General features: G+C 43.8%; 2 protein-coding genes across 4 annotated transcripts; one reads left to right on the top strand and one right to left on the bottom strand.

Annotated features, from left to right (window-relative positions):
• Nucleotides 1–5,109: 5,109 nt before the first annotated feature.
• LOC147199930 (calcium uniporter protein, mitochondrial-like) lies at nt 5,110–16,363 on the top strand. 2 transcript variants are annotated; one of them, XM_086119857.1, is made up of 8 exons: nt 5,110–5,232; nt 12,221–12,278; nt 12,842–13,009; nt 13,823–13,930; nt 14,569–14,729; nt 15,149–15,352; nt 15,431–15,547; nt 16,112–16,363. In XM_086119857.1, the coding sequence occupies exons 1-8, from the start codon at nt 5,170–5,172 to the stop codon at nt 16,187–16,189; spliced, it is 957 nt and encodes a 318-aa protein (XP_085975983.1). In that variant the 5' UTR covers nt 5,110–5,169; the 3' UTR covers nt 16,190–16,363. The 2 variants fall into 2 exon arrangements, with proteins under 2 accessions (XP_085975983.1, XP_085975982.1); XM_086119856.1 differs by lacking the exon at nt 5,110–5,232 and adding an exon at nt 6,447–6,777.
• LOC147199929 (caspase-6-like) lies at nt 16,192–21,406 on the bottom strand. 2 transcript variants are annotated; one of them, XM_086119860.1, is made up of 8 exons: nt 21,219–21,406; nt 20,901–20,948; nt 20,380–20,422; nt 20,150–20,299; nt 20,008–20,084; nt 18,939–19,114; nt 18,722–18,872; nt 16,192–17,705 (listed from the first exon to the last, which is right to left on the bottom strand). In XM_086119860.1, exons 2-8 carry the CDS (start codon nt 20,932–20,934, stop codon nt 17,470–17,472), a joined length of 867 nt encoding a protein of 288 aa, XP_085975986.1. In that variant the 5' UTR covers nt 20,935–20,948; nt 21,219–21,406; the 3' UTR covers nt 16,192–17,469. The 2 variants fall into 2 exon arrangements, with proteins under 2 accessions (XP_085975986.1, XP_085975985.1); XM_086119859.1 differs by having other exon boundaries at nt 20,901–20,945; nt 21,219–21,403.
• Between the last annotated feature and the right edge of the window lie 255 nt (nt 21,407–21,661).

Genomic DNA, 21,661 nt, shown 5'->3' with positions numbered 1-21,661 from the left:
GGCCCCGAGGGTGCCCCACGGCACGGCCCCGTTGCCCGGGTCTGAGTGACAGCTCTAATGAAGCCTGCCATCACAGGGCAAGGGACCGCTCTGGAGCAGGCGAGGGCGAGGCGGGAACTTCAAACGGCTTACGTGACGTGACGTTCGAGGAGTTTTGATTTCACTGCAGTGGTGAAAGGGGGGGTGGGTGGGGGCCCCCTATGGGAAAAGGCAGCCCCAGTCCGCCTTTGAATACTTCTTCATTTACCGCATGTCACTCCTCGGTGCGGCGAAAAAGAGAGACGATGGTGAACGGGAGGGGTGCTGGAGGTAAATTTTTCATCAGCAAAAAGAGGAAAAAGCAGGAAGATCCCATTCCGATTGAATCCATATGAATACGGATTTGGTCACATGAGATGGCTCTGACAGTTTGTTAACAATTATAGTTGCTTGTCAAAGTTTGCGAGTCAGCAAGGTTTGGATGAGATTGAGCAGTGGGTTGGGGGGGGGGGGGGGGTCGTTCACGCTGTTTACGAGGTATTGCCAACTCTCCAAAGAATACACCATGAATATGAATATGAATCGGTCACCCGTTGTAGCTACGGCAGCCATCTTTTTGGATCGTATCTGCACGATACTTTGGTCCATTCATCCAGCGGAATGTTTGCTCAGCTCCTTCTTCACCACGACGAATCGACACAGAGTCCACATCACTGCAGATGTGCAACCAGAACGCATCACAACATTTTGCGTGAAATCGTTCTCTTATTGGTCAGCGGCGCGAGCAAGAATGTAAAGAGGAAGAAGGTTGAAGAAAACCAAGCCGCTGAACACAACATGGAGCAAAACGGGTTGCTAGCTAAATAATTGTATGTACACTCTGTCAAGTCACAGTACGTGACACCAGCCGAGTGCACTTTAGAAGGGTGTCTTCAGGAAATTGGTCACCCTCACTCCAAAAAGCTGCACTGCTATAAGACAAGCTAACCGCAGACATGCTAAACCGAAAACATGTTCAGTGAGTCCATCTTCTTGTTTGTTAACAAGCCACGTGTAGCTGATTTATCATTACTAACGGTTTGGGGTCGTACCTGAATCGATAATTGGACAAAAACGAACCAGTCTCACTCCACAACCTACTTGGATCAGTTTGGATCGTTCTACAAAAGTAGCCTCAACATGGTCGACCGGGCTTGCGGTTTTGATGACTGTTTGTGCCTGGCCAAATGAACTGCAGTAAACAGTGGCTAAGTTGTACTCGTGTCTGAGCAGTCGAATTCAACTTAAGCCACTAAAATGTGCATCTGAAAAAACTAAAAGTACCTCGCAAGTGAAATCAGTCAACTTTTTAGTTGGGAGAGTCTTGAGAGTTCTTGAAAGTTGAAAAATTCTTGGGCCCATTTGCTTGACTGCAATTACGCTTTTGCGAACAAATTAGCTTGAACTCGCTCGCAAGATAGCAGTATCTCTTTTCACACACGCTCCTTCGGCCGATTGGAGGCGGAATGAAGAGCAGCCCAACCTCAGAAGACTCATTGCCACTTTGTTCTATTATTCACCATCTCTGGCTTCAGAAATCTCTGGCATCTCCGCGGGGCTGCATTCAAGATCTTGACGGCAAGACTCGCGTGCCGCCAGGAGCCTGTTTACAGCCCCGGCTTGGACCGCAGAGCCCATGAGAGTGTACACCCGCTCTCTTCGCTTCCGCGCGCATCCCGAGTGGCATCAAAAAGAAATCAAAAACAGACTAACGCGAGTGCCGTTTGTTCATTGCATGTTCTCCGGCGCGATTTTTTTTGGGGGGGGGGAGGCGTTTTTGCTCAATGAGGCACTGACATTTCTGCAGGCAGCCTTCCCTAAATCTGTGACTCACACAAACAAATGACTGGACTGCACTTTTGTTCTTCTAATTCGGCATGTGTCTGTCCGTCATCACCAGCGTGACACGCTCAGAATGCTCATTTGTACCCGCATAAAATGTCGCGTGAAAGATAAAAGTGAGCGTGTTTGTTTGTTTGTGTTATTTAAACTGGCCTCGGCTCCCCAAAGGCATTTAGAGCACTTTGGTAATAAGGCGGTAGGGTTTAGTCGGAGCGGGGAAGAGCAGACAACGCTTTGATGTACTCTTTAGATGAAGTGAAGTCTACAGCGATGTGTACAAAAATACATGCAGTTCGACGATACTAGACTAGACGGGGCTCCTCTCAGCTGGCCCGTCGTTTCTGGTCCCAAACCAGCATGAAAGACAGCAGCGGGAGGCTTGTATGGACCTTGTCGACAGCCTTGCATAAACATTTCCCCCCTCGCAGAAACGGCAACCGGGGAGACCGATTTTTTTTTCCTTTCCAAAGTCAGAAATTTCCCTCGACGCTACCCAAACTAAACTTTTTAAAGATTTAAGCTTTGATACTCTGCTCGTTTTAAGAGCTTCACCAAGAAGGCGTCACTCCGAAGAACAAACGTCGCATGTGACTTGACGCCATGTCAGTTTGATGACTCAAGTTTATAAAGTGTTCTGTGACATGTTACTTTTTTTTTTTTATAAGATATCATTACGTCAATAAATTTGGTCGGAGAAATCACCTTTTAAGAAAATACTGATTGAAATGTGACCAGCAAGACAGTTTGGGTTGAAATTTCGACTGTCTGACTGTAAGGGCGAACCACTGCCTGGATGGATAGACGACGTGACAGTTATGCAGCGCTTCCTTCTTTTTGAGCGTTCGGACGACGAATGCGTCATCTCAGCACAACCAAACAGATGAAGCAGTTGGTGGGGTGATGCTGACCCCTACTGGCCAGTCAAGTGCATTTAAATATTACTATTTGGAAATCCCCGTAAACATCTAAACAAACACTTCCAATTCCGGTGATCTATACGGCATTTGTTTGACAAACGGATTTATGCATTAAAGGCTCATTTCTATCAGTGTGTTGTACTCTATCTTCTCGATCAGTTGTTTATTGTTTTTTTTAATAGTGTGGCAGCCATTTTAAATGCTATTTTCAGTATGTGCCGCGCTGCGCAGAATAAATCGTTTCGAGTGTTTTATTTTTTATTTTTTGCAGGTCTGCCAATGGGAATCTTTTTAACGAGGTTGTTTTTTTTTTGTGTGTGAAGCGATTAAAAATGTAAGCGTTAATGGAAACACATCAAACACGAGCTTTTCTCTCTTTTGGCCACCTTGAATATTTAAATTACACTGTGTCAATTCTTCACCAACACCAAATAAGGAACTCATTATACACCCCATCGCTATGTAATTTGATAATCCAGTCATTTGAAGATAAAGGCCCGTGTCCAACAATCTGCTCTGAAGGATCCCCAATTCAAACAGACGCTCAATTACCACTGCAGATCCAAACCGTGTGAATTATATATGGATTAGTTATTAATAATAACAAAAGGAGCTCAAAGGAGACGCGCCCTGGTCAATTAGGCGAGCGGCTCAGCAGCTGATCACATACAGTATATGCGCCTCATCATTACCAGCGCTCTGTCAGGCACAATTACCTCAACGCCGCCTTCGTTTGCCACTTCAAACAGAAAATGGTCCGCATAGTTCCACACTTTTGATTACCTCTGCTCCGAGAACACACAGACACACAAACACATCCTCAACTACAACCCACACGACTATTTTCTGGAAGAGACAATCATCTCGGACAGATATTATACACAAAAAGATTCTCTCTCAATCTACCAAAACAAGGAAATTATTTACCGAGATATCTATTCTTCTCTTATTCTCAAGTGTACAAAAACATTTTGCCTGGCAGTTTACTGAAAAATGCATCCAAACTCATCGGAAGTAGGGCAAACCCTTAGAAACATACAAGAAGTGAAAGGTGCCGCAGTTAAGGCCTGGAAAAAAAAATCAAAAGAATTCAACAGTTGGCATACAGCGCAAAGACATTCAGGTGTCACAGTCTGGCAAGATTCAAAATGTTGGTCTGTTTAATTTTTTCACTTGATGGGTGAGCAAGCACTTACTTGTATGAAAGAAATTAAAAGGTCAAATTTGCATTGTATAGCTTTTGTTGAATTGGAATTTACAACATTGCAGGCGTTTTTCTCTGAGGTTTCTTTGATCCATAAATAATTTCAAGCGATTTCTCAATTAGTAAACCACTTGAAAGTGGTATAGACACCGTGGATCCTGTTTAGGGTCACAGCCTATCCCATCCCAGGTGATCACCGGACACATATTCGAGTCAGACAACCATTCCCGCCACTGAGTAGGAATTGAACCCACACCGATTGTATTGACGTCAGTAAAGGAAACCGTGAAAAAAAATCAGTAACTCGTTCATTAAAACGCAATAGAGCATTTCGAAAGACGCCATAATCAGCCATGTTAGGGGTCTCTTCAGTACTACTGCACGACCACAAGATGGCAGCATAAGCACACATTTCCTTTGGCGAGCCTGAACATTCTCTTGGCGTCAAAGTCAAATAAACGGAACTAACCTATACGCCCATCGATTACGAGCAACATAAAATAATAATGTGACTGCATCGATCCGTTTCTCTAATCGATTGATCAGCAAGAAATGGTTGCAGTGAAAAAAAAATGTGTGCGCTAAATTGTGCCCGAGCGCTACCTTTTTCAAACAGCTCATTGCTTAAATGGAGAAGAAATCTGGCATCCTGTCAGAAATTCAACAGAGAGTCGACCTCTCTGGGAGCCAGCTTCTTTTTTTTTTAAATTTATTTAGTCGTGCAATAGCTGGCAATGTCCTTTGAATGAAGGAATGAGGACCGGTGAGCTCTGAAAAAGGGAGAAATCTAACCTGCTTGCAAAGACATATTGATCGCATCCAGCCTTTCCCAGACTTCTCGTATCGACGACTCGGCAATATGGCTGCTGGCTGCAATTCTTTGCTCTGTATGGGAACAGAAAACGGGAGTGAGACAAATGTTCAAAGTAAATCATATCTAAACAGTGATGCATGTGGAGACAGATTGGTTTTGAGAGTGTGACAGCCCCCCCCCCCCCCCCCTCCTTTATGATGGCATTGCAATTTACGTCTGCTGTTTGGTGACGGGGCACTCTGGCCTGAGTGACGTTCGAAAATGACTCGTTCTACGCCAACTGCACCACAAAGGGTTATTGATTTAAGTCGAGGCAAACGTCTGGAGAGGGTAAGAAAAAAGCCTCTGGTCATTAATCAGCCTGATTTAAAGAAATGACACACAGGCGAGTGTTCTTCCTTCCGCCCTCATTAATCTACACCAGAGAGGATGAAAAGGTAATTCTAAATGTTGCTTTAAATTCCTTTGCACTCTGCATAATCATGTTTCAGACTGTGTAGTATCGCATTTGCTCGAAAGTGGCTTTGGATTTTCCACCAGCCAAGATGATGTTATCATTGGAGAAGAAGTCTGCGCATTCCGCAAGGATCAATCAGGTCGACCCGTGGAGAAAATGCGCCCCTATGTAAAATGGCTCATTCAGAAATAGATTTTCTTGGTTGCTTAATTTCACACTTGATGTAAGTGCAGGCTCTCCAGAGAACCAGCTATTGGTATGAAAGCATTAAAATTTCTTTTTTTCCCCCCATAATGACCCATTTAACTTTAAAATCCAACTAACGTTGGGTATTTAAATAATGCATTCAAAGACCCTGAGGGGAAATATCAAGATAACTGCCATTTAAAAAAAAAAAACAAGTGAGCGAAAAGGAGAGAAGGCATAAAAGTAGGTTGAAGCAAAGGATGGAAAGATTTGTGAATAAAAAGCAGGATTGAGAGAAGGAAGGAAGGAAGGAAGGAAGGAAGGAAGGGGTCTTCATCAAGTCAGGATGCAAGAATAAAAATCAACTCTGATGGAAGGAAGGAGGAAAGAAGTGGGTTTATGAAGGAAGAATCTAAGAATGCAGTCATTAAAAACAAGCAGATCTGACCGAAGGAAGGCATGGATGAAAAGTGAGAGGAAAGGAAAAGTGTAAGTGAAGGCAGGAAAGTAAGTTTAAGCAAAGAAAGGACGGATGGCCGTATGGACAGGAAAAAAAAAGCGGGTGTGAGGGATGAAAGGCAACAGGGGAACAAAAACATGGAGGCCAGAAAGGAAAATATGCCATGAAAAGAATAGAAATGTAATAAAAGAAACACTCATTTTAAGTATTCACCTGCTGTGTTAAAAAAAAAAGTCAGGGCAAGACTGCTTGTGTATGTTCATCAAGAGCTGAAATAGCCTCGTTTGGAGTCAAAAGGTGGACATTTTATTTTATTTTTTCAGTTTGTAACGCCGCTAACATTTTCTTTAAGGACTTTGTTTAGTAGTGCCTAGATGCCTTTGAACGTATGATACTCACCGTGTCGACGTTGTCACTTTGGCGCTGAGCAATTAGGTTGCACATTTGCTGCTTCGGGCCCCCCCCGAAAAAAATGACGGTGTCGCTTGGTCGCTCACTTCTCCTCCCTGCCGGTTGTTTTGCGCAAAAACAAGCAGCCAAGTGCAGCCAAAATAGGGAGGGGAAGAGGAAATGCGGTTCAACTGGGCTGTGTCTTCTTCGAACTATCCCGGCTGCTTTTGACACGCCATACCTCGACTTGGGAAGAAGGGCGAAATATTTTGTGTTTTGTTTTGCTTTTCTACTCACTATTGAGCCACTTTTGTTGCCTTTGGACAAGGGCGTGTGGTTTCCAACCGGAATGCCCCTACTGGGTTGCTGAACACCAGACGCCTGATAATGGCTTCCATAGTCGGCAAAGTTGCCGGGAGACTTTTGGGAAGTCTTGGTGCTCGTCGCACCGTTTTGAAAGCGCTTCGTCCGGCGACGTTTCTTCACAAGGTAAATGGACGTTTCTTTCCACGTGATGGTCACGAACCCTCGCACGTTTGCAAAACGAAGATGTTTCGCTGTTGAAAGGCACAAAGTGTCCGAATTGCCAGTCGGAGCCTAAAAAAGCGGAATTTGGGAGTTTAGACTGAGGGCGGTTTGTCAAAAAGCTGCGAATGTTTGTTTTTAATTGAAACTGCACTTCAGCTGGTTGTGCGAAATAACGTCACTTTGACATGGAGGGGCTTATCGAAAGTGCAACAGCGATTTTTTTAAACCCAAATTACTGTAATTAATTCAAACGATTGATTTTGTGATACCCTTAGGATCATCCGAAAATTGAAAAAAGATTACCATATATACTGTATGTACCAAACTCTATATTTATGTACAAAATGAAGTAATCCTAGTGATATGCTTTTTGTCACTGTCTGCACACGGTAATGTCGTTTTTATTTCTATATACAGTACCAGTCAAAAGCTTAGAAACGCGCTCTATTTCTGTATTTTTACATGATTAAAAAAAGTACACAATTGGAGATGAATACTGTATTTTCCACACTAAAAGGCGCACCTAAAAGCTTTCCATTTTCTTAAAAGCTTTCAGCGCGCCTTAAAATCTGATGTGCCGAGTGTATGGTAATTACGGTAATATTTCAACCCCAAAATGGCTCCTTGCTCGAGACATGCTGACAACGCAGAGTTCAAACTTAAGGCGATCGGTTTCGCAGTTGAACATGGAAATAGAGCAGCGGCAAGAGAGTTCAACGTTAACGAGTCAATGTTAGAACTTGCTGTTGGTTAAGTATTACGCTTACATTAAGTAAGACTCATTGTAGATTGCGTCTTTTAATGCGGTGTGTCCAATGTATGAAAAAATTTATAAAATAGGCCATTCATTGAAGGTGCGCCTCATAATCCAGTGCGCCTTTTAGTGTGGAAAATACGGTGTTTTGGAAATGAGTTTTGCGTTAGTGTATATATATAGTGTAAATAAATAAATAATCCACTTCCAGTGTTGCACTTCATTGACAGTCTCACGGCACGCACTCATCGCACATATTCTTGGTTGGCTATTCTAAATGTAGCTACTTGCATTTTTTTCCCCCCGTGGAATGTATCCCCAGCAAGTTGCTTCATAACTCACTTCACTGTGAATTTTTGTGCCCTTACTGTGATGCCCTAAGTTGCTGCAAGATGGCGCCAAAGTTATGACAAATAGGAAAGTGAAAGATCATTGTGGACAGGTCTTTGTATGTCAGGGCGGAGCTAAGTTTAACCTGGGTTTTGAGTTGAAGGTTGTGTCGTCGCCGCAAGTGCGTGCGCACATGCATTTCTTGTGCATTTTATTTCTGAATTAAATCATAAGGCCATTGATTTTTAAGGGTATTGTTGTCAGATAATGAGTTTGAAATGATACAAAAGTGGTAATCATTGTTTGCGGTGCAATTACAACGCATTTCGTGTCTCGCAAATTCACGGTTGAGCACTGTGGGGATTTACTGTAGTGATGTGGGTAGTATAATTTTTATTCTTTTTTTTATTGCATGATCTACGAAAGCACAACATTGTAAAGTGGCTCCGCATTTCTGCTTTGCCTCTGAAGCATTATAATGTGAGCTTTTTGTTTTTTTCTGTTTGCGCACAGCAAACAGAACCCAATCAATTATTCATGTCCATTACGACAGTCTGTCGGGATTTACGGAGTGTCAAGACATCCACCTCACTGATCATTGCGCCGTACACGAGCTCATCAGAGCGGTGGCCCTTCAATTACTTTTCGGTTCGAGCCTCCGCCGTGGAACACAAACCTCAATTACTTTTTAAAATGTGCTTTTAGACCGTAATAAATGGTCGGCCTTGCCCAATGCGTTTCCCCGGACACCGCTGCATTGCCACGGCAGAAAGCTCAAGTGGCGTACAGCTCCAAATGCAGGTGAGTATAGTCTCTCGCTAAAGAGGAGGGGCCATTGGGTAGACACTACATAAAGTGACTCCCACGCCGTGCTGGAACGTCTCCTGCCTCTGATTTATCGATCGGGCTGTTAAAGTACCATCTTTTTACCCTCCGTGTGATCATCCATGACTATCAGCGCAGAGGGCGGACGGATGCCTAATATCCATCGGCAGTAATGGCCTACCCGGTTGAGAGTGCTAGAAAGAAGCAAAGTGCGCGTCCTATCAAGATTCATTCTTGCCTCTCAGATTGATTAAACTGAGCCAGTGAGTTTGTTCCCGGGACACTGGCGACGACCTCTGAAGCCACTGTCTTTCTTGACGATGACATCGAGTGAGTAGCTGCTTGTTGTGCCCCGGCTCTAAAAAAAAAAAAAAAAAGGAGTGTGAATTGCGTGTGTATGAGCCTCCATTAAAAACAAAAGCATGTTTTTTTTGGGGGGGGGAGGGGGGTCACTTCTGAAGGTAACACTTCGTCACCAAGAGGGTGAAATACAAATACCCCTTGGGGTTGCGTTTCTACACAGAAGGACAAAACATAACCGACGACATGGTGCACTTTCAATTCTTTTTGTCGATTATTATCCGGACGTGTAGTTCAATTTCCTGTTTTGTGGCCGCCAGCAATTTTTTTTCCCTTTTTGCTGCTTTTCAAGAAAGTAAGAGACACTTCTATCTCGGTGACAGATTTTATTTAAAAATTCATTCTGTGTCTTGCATTGCAATTCATTTTTTTCACTTTTAAATGATCCAGCGGGCCGGATTGAATCTCCTTGGGGGGCCGGTTCTGGCCCGCGGGCCGTATGTTTGACACCACTGCTGTAGATGCTCACCGAGTTGAGATCTCATGACATTGTTAGAGTGACCCCCACCCCCTGACCATGAATAGTGAACATTTGCAAATAATGGACACCCTGCTCAATTGGTGTTTGTAATGACATATAGATGCCATAAGATGGCGTCAATTGTGATCGTAACTCCCCAACGCCATGCACCGACATGTACTGTACACAGTCATGAACCGACCTTACATAAAATTCAGTCGCTGAATTATTCAACTCAAATAAACCACCTACACACGAGGCTCACCAATAATTCTGTCAGCGGTACTAAATTGTGAAACGAGCTGGATATTTTCTTGTTGTGAAGAGCGATATTATCGTTTCGCTTGAGACTGCGTTGGCTCTTTCCCAAAAGTGTGCTCACTCGCTGTGGTGAAATTTGGGTCTTCTAAGACCAGATGTCTCGAAGCGCCATCCGGGTTGGGGTTGAGGTTTGCTTCCTGTTGATAATTGAAGAGACGCGAGGGCGTGGAATGACACAATAATAATGTGGACGTTATGCGTGAGTGTGTTGAACTGTTGTTATTCTTATTGGGGGGGTTTTTTCGACAATTTTCCGTTATCCCGCTGTGCTCTCCCCGCCAAAGCCGCTGGGATCAACGCTTCGCTGCCTGCACTTCATCACAATGACAGCTGGGAATAATTGAATTTTCTTACGTAGTGGCTCTTACGGGGGTGGTGGTGGGTTTCTGTCTTAAGCGTTTTGCAGCTCAATCCCGCTCCCCTACCTTTCCTGCAAGCTACAGTAAACCATTGAAATGAGTGATCGCCTTCCGCATCCATACGTGCGAGTAGCGTAGCTCAACGCCTTTAAAAAACACGGCTCGCCGAATGAGGCCGCTTGTCGCCGCGCTCGCCATGACCAATTTCTCAAGCACTAAATCTGGCTTTGTTAAGCATTACCTGAAGGAATTTTGCCACTTTTCGGCCTTGACCGCATCCCCTAAATAACAATAATAATAATAAACAACAGGTGTGGAGGCCAGTCAGCTGAAGGTTGAGTGTGATCGTGCGGAGCGGGTGTGCAGCTTTGAAATGCATTTCAAACTCGCCGTTTTTATTTACCGGTATTTATTTTCTTAAGTTCCTCGTTTCTTTGGGCCTGAAGAGTCACGTGACCAGGCGGACACCCTCATGTTGCTTGCTCAGTCTTGTTCATGTTTGCATTTCATCCTGAGGTGACGCACCTTCTTTGACGCTCGGCAGCCGCTTCATTATGTCCGCCACAAACGGGCGGCTCCATCGTTTTGCTTCTGTTTTTGTTTTTTGTTGTCATAGCGAACGTCATGAGATGAAAGCCCCTCTGACAAAAGTGAGCATCGACAATCTTTATGGAAAAATATACATTGTGCACTTCGACTTCATCATGTGGTTGTTTCTCTCTGTCAAGTCTTTTTTTTTTTCTGTGCTCACAGTGGGTCGCAGTGCAAAAGCTATCAGCGCTCACTCAAAGTCAATAGAGATCGAGCCACTGCTGCTCTTGAATAATCAAGTAGCTGTTACACGGCAAAATTAGGATTCCAACAGAGTAATGTTTTTACATTTGAGTCCACCTGGTGAACGTCAATCCCTTTTTACTTTGAGCGGCCTCCCCAGCACTCCTTTTAATTTGATATTGATTGAATGGTATGCTTGCTGGAGGACAAAAGGTGATGGGGGAACCGAGAGGGCTTGTGTGTGTGTGTGTGTGTGTGTGTGTGTCTTGGCTGACAGGAACGTAATTTTTTTTTTGGTACTTCTTCTTTTGGCAGTTTATTTTTACATCCCAGAAGTGTTTTTCATACAAATAGTTCTAAGTGCAGTATGACTTTATTTCTGCTTGAGTGTAGTTATGGCGCATTCCGACAAATTCGGGTTAAAGTGCAGCTGTTGGAATCGAATTGTATTGTAAATGGAGAATTTTGAGAGAGCGTGGAGAGTGTAAAATACACACAGCACAATGTGGAAGCTTCTGTAACGATAAACATGATAAACATTGAATGGGGTCAAATTGACCCCCAAGGATAATGGGAGTGGGGGGGGGGGGGGGTAATCGCAGCGGCAGATATTTTACTCTAGAAATCATGAATTAAAAAAAAACAACATCTGGCATGCCTATGGCTGCCATTCCGTTGCCAATGAATCCATCCAATTTGCTCGAGACTGCGCACGTGATTCTGTTTGTCTTGGCAACGTGATGATTCACACTTTTACCTGAATCCGTACCGTCATCTTGTTACAATACCGCCTTCACGCTTCCACTGTGCGTGTGTGTGTGCGCGCGTGTGTTTGCGTGCAAGCTTGGCTGCGTCTGCTGAATCTCAACTGCGGTGCTCGTGCTGACTTGGCGAAGACGCGAGCTGTTCTCCCGCGGATGAGTGAGCGTCCTGTTTATTGCGATACAAATATGAAACGTGAGGCAAAACCATGCGTTGACAAAAAAAAAACACTTTCAATCAGCGGAAATTGCACTCCGAGCCTGGTGGGATTCTACGTCATTAAGCAAGGGAAGGGGGGGGGGGGGGTTTCATTGTGCGTTTTTTTTAATGACGTGGGAAAAAATGCTGGTGTCATCATTTTTCCAGGTTTTGTTTGCATTCCAATCCTTGCCAGTTCATCCAATTAGCAAGGGAACACTCTTAACTCTTAAATCATGATGGATTATTTGTTCTTCCCAGGTGCGTCTTATTGGAGCTTGTCGGGCTGTATTCTACAGCACACGCGCGCCCCCTACAGGTAATGATGGTTTACTGCACTACTATTACCTCTACTGGCGAGAATACAATCCAAATAAGAGACCAACGGTGGGCCAATTATGGCTCGTTCCGAGATTTGCCTTAGCAAGAGCCCTGTCATATTTGCTGAAATAAATTTACAGTTTTTACCCAAAATTCATTTATTTTTTTTTACATTTCTAATTTAAAATCTGATCAGTTGATTCATTGTAATTGCTAATTGACTCGCGAGTGACCCAAGTTATGATTTGTGTCCTTGTTTTGCGAGCAGGCTTCATATATGCTGCAGCTTGAGCCAAATGGGGCGTGACTCACAAAAAAAAAAAAACGCAGCAATTTATGTCCAGTAATTAGAGCGCGACACAGTGATACCGATTATTAGCAGGCAAGGAGATCGATAACTGATATATGGAGCTGATATTCATTTGCAGTAAAAAGGAAAATATTTGTCAAAAAAACTTGGCCCATCTGTGTACTTTAAAAATCAAATATGGCATCTGAGTTAAAAAAAAAAAAAAGTTTGCCCACTCTTGCTCCAGCCTGCGACTCTTCTTACTTTGGCAGGAGTGTCGCTCACCTACAAGCACGGGCGTCTGGCTCTGGAGGTGCCGCTGACGTGCAGGAGCGAGACGTGCCTCTTCTTTCTACAGCCCATGCTCATGACGGTGGGCAACCTGGTCAGCGAGCTGCAGAGGGAAGACCCCGGCGCCACCGTCACGGTGCTCTCCAAAGGTACCTACTCCATTGCAAACAACCAACGCCCCGTAAGTGACACTGATTCGCGGCATGCCGTCAAACGGGTTCTGTGGGAGCGTGGTGGGCAACGAAAGAGGTCAAGCCACAAAACTGTTGCTTCACTTTTTGGGAAAATGTCCAAACCGATCCCTTCCGTCTGTTTTGTATCCTGCTTTCTTTGGGCAAGAGGCAAGCATCAGACCGGTTGCCAGCTGTTTGCAGGGCACATGTAGACAGCCACTCAGACCGACAAGAAATTTAGAGTGCGGGTGGGCAAATGTTGTGCTTTTAAACCCTGCTTTGTGAGATGAGTTTAAATCAGTTTGGCCTTTTTTGGAGTTTTCAGGAATTTCGGAGAGTTTCTGGTCCAATTGTCCTATTTTACTCGCTCCGCTTGGCGTAGTGTGATTAGTTCTTATGTGACTTTTGTCAATTTGCAGGGCAGTAGGTCATTGGATGCCCGCCAGTTTCCAATGCAATCTCGTGTTGAAAATGACTGTGGGTGGCCACATAAGCCTTGCGTCACGCCGACCCGACCTCTTAGCAAAATGGAGCTAACACGCAGCTGAGACGGTCCCGAATGGAATGCTTATGCAATCGGAATGGTTCACAAGTGAAGTTGCCATAGCAACCTCTGGGCAATGGAAACTCGCAACACCTAAAGAGAGAAATCGATTTTTACAAGGTTGTGGATTTTCCATACGGACACGGTATTTGTCATGTGGAGTCCTAAGTGTCGTTTTCATCCGTTGAGCATTTCGAGGGCGTTTTCGTGACTAATTTGTGTTTTCGCACGTGTGTCCCGGACAGATGGCGAACGTGTTGCCTACAACACTCTGATAGAAACACTGCTGATAGACAAGCACTTCAAGTTGGTCATCAACAACACCGTTTACGATGTCCACGCGCCGGAGAAAGGTACGGGAAACATGTCCGCTTTCAACATTTTGAATGTTTTCAAACCTGAACGACTTGTTCTCAAAGTAGCTCTATCCGTCGTTTGGAGTGAGGGGAACGTGAACGTTCTTGTCTATGTTCGATGCGATCCGTCCGATTTGAAGTAACGTTACAGTCATGGTGGGGGGTATTGTTGACCACACTTGTTTTTTTTTTTCCCCCGTTTCTTGTTCGTTTTAAAATGCCCGGTACAGTTGAAGATACATTTGTTTGGACAAACGTAATGGCAACGTCGCAAGAATGTCTTGCCATTTTTTTCATGGATTTCTTGATAACCAAAATCACTTTGGTCCTTTCGTGAATAGCTACGGCAGTATACTGCCCAAAAATGTCGGGTTTGAGGCAGTCCGTGTTTTGTTTTCTGTCCGTGAGTCACATGGCGACACTTTTAGTAGTCACAAGCGTTAAAATGAACAAGAACTTGTTTTGTCTGTTTCAATTCGACCCTTCTGAAAGGCAACAAAGGTCACCTAACCGTGAAACCGCCAATTCGAGCCGACAAAACGCTACTGCGGATACATTAACTCAACATAGAAACTCGTAAATGCTTAATTCTGAAAAACTTGACATAAAATGCTCCTCGTCCTCTGTTTCGGCAGTGTGCAAGTCCAGTGAGCGCGCCCTGCAGCTGAACGACATGAAGCACGTGGTGCACCTGCTGCACACGGCCCTTCACCTGCCCAAACACCAGCTGATTCAAGAGCGCCAGCTACTGGAGAGACTGGACAGCCTCAAACAGGAGTTGTCCCCCCTGGAGAAGGTGTGCCCAAACACTTGATAGCCACCGGAATGAAAGTGTATTAATAATAATAATAATGATGTCTTCTTGACTTGGTGAAGCAGCATGTGGCTCTCATCTCACGGTCATTTGGATGTTCTCCATTACTGTAAGCTGTGGCATATTTATGAACACGAGGGAGCTCCGTTTAGTACAAGTCGTCAAATATGTCAGAAGGCCTTGTACTGCAACAGAGGTGACATTCTTTATCCTCTGCAAAGAACGACTAATATTACTGTCGCTTGCTGAAGAGTTAAGACCAGTTTCATGTTGAGTATATAGATCGATTTTGAAGATGATGTTGCTATGGTGACTTACGGCTTGTCCTAATGACCAACAACGGGCTTTTTTTCTCTCTCTGACTGTCACCGCATCCCGATGCTCATCTGCCACGTGGCCAGATGAAGGCACAGCTGTCTCAAACTGCAGAGGTCCATACATCCAGGTCGATTTGGACGGGTTTGGCGCTTTTGTCCGTGCAGGGCGGCGCCCTGGCCTGGCTCACATGGTGGGTGTACTCGTGGGACGTCATGGAGCCCGTCACCTATTTTGTCACCTATGCCACTAGCATGGGGGCCTTCGCCTACTTCGTCCTCACAAAGAAGGCAAGCAAGCCAAAATTCCTTCCCGCGCACTCAATTGTTTGGTCATTTTTTCCTCCATGTATTGTTTCCTTTTTCCAGGATTATGTTTACCCCGATGCAAAGGACAGACAATTCCTGCATTACTTCTACAAGGGGGCGAGCAAGAAGGAGTTCAATGTGGAAAAGTACAACAAACTCAAAGATGAGTTGGCTCAGGTGTGTTGTCACCGCGACAAGCGCAGACATGCAGTGGAACAAGACGCAGCGCAAAGCTAGGTCTTGTATGCTAGCTAGTTTATTTTATATTTTTCCTCGCCGTATTCTGCTTTCGTCTTGTATTTGACCGTACCCTATTGTTTCATAATTTGCTGTTTTTATTTAGGCACCAACCACTTAGTCTTGGTTACATAAAAGAAAGGCTTAAAGTACAATTTAGAATTTAACCCTGAATATTTTTGAGGGGGGAATCACACAACTAAAAGGCAGACAGTGTCGTGCAAATAAATAATTCAAGCAAAGGTAAGCATTTCGTTAGCAAGCAGGAATATCCGATATTTCCGGACAAAATTTGCGAGGCTCAATCGTAACACCGCTGTGCACCAATGGAAATTTATCAGACGCTTGATTGTCTCTAAAGTCCAAGAAAATGTTGTTCAACGTCGCTACTAACAAGTTTCTAAAAGTATTTGTATGAAACCAGGTCATTTTTAATGTTCTGTATACACATTAATTTGGCAAATGAAATATTTGTCTGTATTCACTATAAACTCCACGTTCCAGGTGGAGGATGACCTCAAGCGCTTGCGCAATCCAACGCAGCTTCAACTCCCCATCGAACAGATCCAGGCCAAGCCATGATGTCATCACAGTCCAAAAAAAAAACACTTAAGGTTTATTTTCATAATGCTGCATTTTTAATCAGAAATATTGATGACTGTTGTATTTGGATGGGGGGGGGGGACGGATACAAACAGACTGGAAAATTGAAATAAACTCATTTGCTGAATCGGTTTGTCACGGACAGATGACTAATGCGAGTTGCTTTGTTCTTCATGAGTCATACAGTGCATTGTGACTTTTTTTTTTTTTTAATGCGCGCACCCATACTCCCTGAGGTACAGTCATCATTAGTGTCAGCTGTGGTTTAGGGTGCAAAAAAATATATCTCACATTTTGAAGACAAGTTTGACCACTGACACAACTTGAAAGACGAATACAAACGCACACGTAAAAATACATAAATTCCCTTTTTTTGGGGGTGGGGGGGGACAGCATATTGAAGAAAAGTCATAAAAAGTGATCCACTGTGTAAAGTTAAAGTTAAGATGCACCTTGTCATCAATAAAAGGTAAAATAACCCGAACAGGGACACCCGATATCCAATTGGTAAAGTTTAGATAAAGAAGAGGGCGTGTTCAAGGCTGTCATAACAATTAGAATCATTGTCATTGCACTGTGCTGACGGGCAATGCTAAAAAGAGTCAAAATTATTGGGTGCCGTGTTTGTTACTTAGCAGGCTACAAATAAATAAACCGTACCATATTTTGATGAATGGAACGAAAGGGTAAGGTTTTCCTCATGACCTAAGCACCCAAAAAAAAAAAAACCACCAAATAAATTGGGGGGGGGGGGGTTTATATATATCCCACATGACTTGAGCACTTTTCACGAAATTAATTTGTGAAGCAAAAAAAAAGTTTTTTGTTTTTTTTTCTCATGCAGTATTTGATCACCCCCTGGTTTGTTAGTGGGCTAATTTTGAGTTCCTGGATAATGTGTCGCTGTTCGTCGTGACTGTAGCTTTCGAGGTTGGGGGAGCCATAATGCACTGTCGGAAACTGGACAGCATATTTCCCAAAAAAATAAGCGACGGTTGACCCTCGAGACTCCAAAAGGCACGATGCTAACTGAACTGGTGAACTCTGAGTAATGCAGGTCCATTGACTCAGCAAAAGTTCTGGCAAGCCAGGCTACGCACTTTCCGGAAATCTTGAGCTCAACTGTCGTATTTACTTTCATGCAAGCAACAGAATTAGAAAATGAGAGTAATTAAGCCAAAGGGAATGTCGGAGAAAACGGGAAGCTTTCCTGTGATTGTCAAGCCGTTTTAGGATGGATGCAAAAGTGGCGGATGGTTTTACTTTTTGGGGCGGAAGTAAAGCTTCTTGGTGAGCATGGAGGCGAAGCAGGGTACCTGCTTCTTGCCGATGGCCTCCCTGTCCTTGCTTGACAAAACGCTCCTCGCCGACACCGTGCGGTTGACCAGCGTCAGGAGTTCGGTGAATTCCAGAGAGTCGCCGTACTTCCTCAGCAGCTCGCACAGGTCCTGGATGTACCACGAACCGTTCAGCGTATCCCGGTGTGAGTAGTAACCTTGAGTGGGATGCCGTGGACATGGCGGTTATACAAATGCCTTCAAATGTGGACCCTTTTTTTTTTTTTTAATGGCTCTAGTATCCCTGCCCGAGCCACTCCACAAAAATGTCTTCCAACTTGAGGGGGCTATATTGTATTTGAGGGGCAAAGATGTCATAACTTCGTGGGAAAGCTCTTCAACCCCAACTCTGTGAAATGTGGCCTTTTTCCCATTTTGGTGGGGAATACAACGCTCAACACCTTTTCGTCACAGCTGCACTCTTCCTAGGCTTTATTTGACGGTCAAGGATTTTCCAAAGTCTGTCCAAACACAAAGATTCCTTCAAAGATAGCCGTCTTTTCCCAATCTTTAAGGGTGTATACACCACGACCAGTCTTGCCACAACCCTCCACAAAAACATGACATCAATCAGGAGGAAGTTGTCCCAATTTAAACAGTTCTTCAGACGTGCCCTCTCCATGTTTACGATTATCCTTGTCTTGCTTTCGTCCCAGTGGCATTCTTCATAGGGTGCATTAAAAAAGCACGTAAGAACTCACACTGGTGAGAAACCGTTTTCCTGTTCAGATTGGGGCTAAGGATTCTCTCAGAAGGGACACTTAATTAACCACACAAGAACCCACACTGGTGAGAAACCCTTTTCCTGCTCAGTTTGTGGCCAAAGATTCTCGTGGAAGTCTCAGATTAAAAGTGACCTTTTCCACTTTTTGGACGGGTATACACCACCGTTCTCCTTGCACCACTCGTCCACAAATACGTAAACACAATTTTAAATTCCAAACTTGGACACCTTCAAATGTGGCCTTACTTTGTGAGGATCCCCACCACAACTATACCAACCCCTACACAAAAAATGTAATTTAAGAAGCTACTTTTGAAGCCTCCAAAACAATTAGTTGCAGCATTTATTCTAAATTGAACCACTATTTATCAAAACAAGGTACAAAATGTAAATCAAAGACAAAATTAGACAAAGATTTGGGGATTGTAATTTCTAGGTTTAGCTACTCACCTTCCGCCACCGAGTAGCACATGATGAAATCGGCTCCGGCCGGAAGCGTGTGAACAGCGCTGGCATCAACCACCACCCCGCCGGTCCTCAACTCGCTGTCCACAGCGTCGTAGGGCACCACGGGATCGTCATGTTTGTCTCCGCGACATGCCTGCCGTTGTGCGAACATTTTCATCTATCCGAGCGATATTGTGCCCGTGACCAGTCGGGTGCGTACCTGCAACACAAAAATCTTGGGCTTCCCAACCAGGCTTTGGCACTTGTCGCCTTTGAAGAGCGACGTGATGTGCTGGATGCTGATCTTGCCGTCGTAGGTGTACACGTGCTCGTCCTCGCCGTGGCTCAGGAAAATGAGCACAAAGCAATCTGCATCCGAGTGATTATCCTCAGCGGCTAGTCGGACAAGAGGTGGACCAATAGAAAACACAAACGTTAGTTGAGCACTGATTTCTGCTCAGGACAAACAATCCTAATTTGGATTAGCACCTTCCAGAGGGACCCAGCCCCTTGTACAGTAGATTTATCATAGGCTCAAAATTGTTGATATTTACAAAAAGGCATAAACTGCATTCATCCAATGATTTAAAGGGGAAGGCAAGTCAAAAATTGTCTTTACAATATGCCCTACGTACCCCCACTTGTGTAAACATCACATACGAATTAATATTGTTTTATAAAACAAATACATCAGGTCATTCAAAGGCTCAAAACAGTCTTCGGTGTTAATAGAAACCTCAACTTTGAATACATTCCATTGTTTCAACAAAGACCCGAATGAGGGTCTGACTTTTTTTGTTTGTTTGTTTTTGGGTGGTGTTAGATTACTCGAATACTCAAAATAATTTTTGGTCGGCCCTAAATTGGTTTTTAAGTTTGCGCACTTTGATCCTCTCCTCTTTCATCTAGAACTGCTTCAGACAACAAAGTGTATGCAGAAAAGTGGTGAAGATTGCACGACTGTCTGTGTCCTATGTGTTGTGTTGTGTTATTTTGACATCAAAATGGCGCCGCGAGAGTGGCTGCCTTTCCAGCAGCTCCTATATTTTGTTGTTCTACTTCTTCCTTTCATAACTTTGCTGCTGTGAATTGGGAATTTCTCCATTGCGAGACTAATAAAGGTTTTCTTAAATTGTGATGTTTATGAAAACCTGTCCATTAGGTTCATCAGACTCGATTGGCTTCACTGTGACACATCCGTTGGGGATCTTGTACAACTCCTTTTAAAGCAATGCTGCTATAACAAGCAGACATAACCAGGTAAAAGAAACCGAGTTTTAGGCGACCACCTTTATGGATTATCTCCAGGACTTCCTCGTTTTTGTGGTTGTCGTAAACTTTCACATCAAAGTTGAGCGCCTTTAGCCTGAAAGAGAAAAAGCAATGCATTGCAAACAAAAAACATTTGGCGGGTAGGGAGATGGACTATACCTGATCTCCAGGTTGTAACGGTCAGTGTTTGTGCCGTGTCGGTCGTTCATGCCAAGGCGCCAGAAGAAGCGCTCCTGGTTAAAAATGAGTGCCTGGCCTCGTCGTTTGTAGTCCATCTTGTACTCCTCGGCAGGGTCCAAAAAATTATCCCTGTGTGTGATCACGGAACACTGAATACTAAAGGTGGAAACTCACGGAAGCTTTCTTGAGAATGCTGTATACAAGCAGACCTATTGAAGGCATCCGTCTCTGTTAGATTCTGGACGTATAGAGCTGAAATGACACGTAAACACAAACGTGGCATTTAGGCTTTTTTAGAGCCTGAGCGGCAACCACTGCAAGGTCCCGATTGTTGTTTTTTTTAATTATTATTATTAATAATGTTATTGTTTTCTGCAAGGATTCACATTTGTAATGTATGGACATCTACCCATTAGTTGACAGAACAAGGCAAAAGATCATCTTAACCTATGTCATATTATATTACAAAATGTAAATACTGTATATTGATTCATAACAAACGACAACGTGAATATGGAAATGCTTTGTATGTGAATTAACCTGAACGATTTCCAGGCTATAAACAGTCAGGGCTTGTTGAGGCAATTATTAACCCTGACATGACACTTCTTTGTTTCGTTTTCTATTTTTCCCATTATTTTCTATTGAACCAAATAATACTTTAATGTGACATCCCCCTCGAATAATCGGGGTTTTTTTTCTCAACAAAAAGATGTTGTCAACCACTTACTCGTCCTGTCTGTGACGGTCGTGTGGTGCATCATGGTAACGCTCGCTGCTTGAAGAAAATAAGTCAGGAAAGAAAGAAATCGAACATTGAATTAAAGTACAGTTGAAATGCTGCCGGGCGTCCTCATAACAGCTTTATGAGAAAATGGCGTGACAGCCACCAAGTAATTGTATCGTTGAGTAACTGACGACAACTATTTAAACTTTTACTAAGAAGAACCATTCAGGTCTCTTCCCCGACACATACGTTATTATAACACATATAGGCACATTTATATACACGTAAATATGTATCACACACACGTAAATGTTGTTTTACCTGGACGGCAAACCTTTCCCTTTGCTGTTTTACTCCACCTTCCCCCGGACAACAGTTGGCCAACTCCTCACAGATATCTCAATCAGCTCCGCCCTCCTCTGCGCTCATTGGTCAAGAGATGGTAGACGATTGGCCCACACGAGCTGCCAATCAAAGGGATGCTTCCGTCCGCGCTACACCCCGAATCAAAGTTCGAAATTTGATAAATCACTTCAGTTTAGCCCCGAGACTCGTTTACTTGTCGACTCTTTCTTCTTGTGTCGTCGTAAAACCTTTGGCTTTGTTTCTTTAAAAATATATTTTCCTTGTCTTTTCTCATTTTTCTCCGTCTCTCTTCATCCCATTGACTTCACCCTCTTAATGCTTCTTTTGCTGTCTCCTGTTCGTTCTCCTTCACATCCTCTTCTTGTATGATTGTTTCCTCCACTTGTGTCCTCTTTAAC

This window comes from Hippocampus guttulatus, chromosome 9 (genome assembly GCF_054856545.1).
Source record: "Hippocampus guttulatus isolate MCC_2025c chromosome 9, RoL_Hgut_1.0, whole genome shotgun sequence".
In the NCBI taxonomy this organism is placed as follows: Eukaryota; Metazoa; Chordata; class Actinopteri; order Syngnathiformes; family Syngnathidae; genus Hippocampus; species Hippocampus guttulatus.
The sequence above is the reverse complement of the archived record's forward strand: the minus strand, read 5'-3'. Positions and strand labels throughout refer to the sequence as shown.

Bases quoted from the DNA above. Each gene is read 5' to 3' on its own strand.
- LOC147199929 (XM_086119860.1), bottom strand. From the start codon at position 20,934: ATGATGCACCACACGACCGTCACAGACAGGACGA. The intron at 19,115-20,007 runs GTGGTCGCCTAA...TTGTCCGACTAG, and splicing joins CCTGGAGATAATCCATAAAG to CCGCTGAGGATAATCACTCG. The intron at 17,706-18,721 runs GTGAGTAGCTAA...ATCCCACTCAAG, and splicing joins GTGCTACTCGGTGGCGGAAG to GTTACTACTCACACCGGGAT.
- LOC147199930 (XM_086119856.1), top strand. From the start codon at position 6,676: ATGGCTTCCATAGTCGGCAAAGTTGCCGGGAGACTTTTGGGAAGTCTT. The intron at 13,931-14,568 runs GTACGGGAAACA...CTGTTTCGGCAG, and splicing joins TGTCCACGCGCCGGAGAAAG to TGTGCAAGTCCAGTGAGCGC. The intron at 15,353-15,430 runs GCAAGCAAGCCA...TCCTTTTTCCAG, and splicing joins ACTTCGTCCTCACAAAGAAG to GATTATGTTTACCCCGATGC.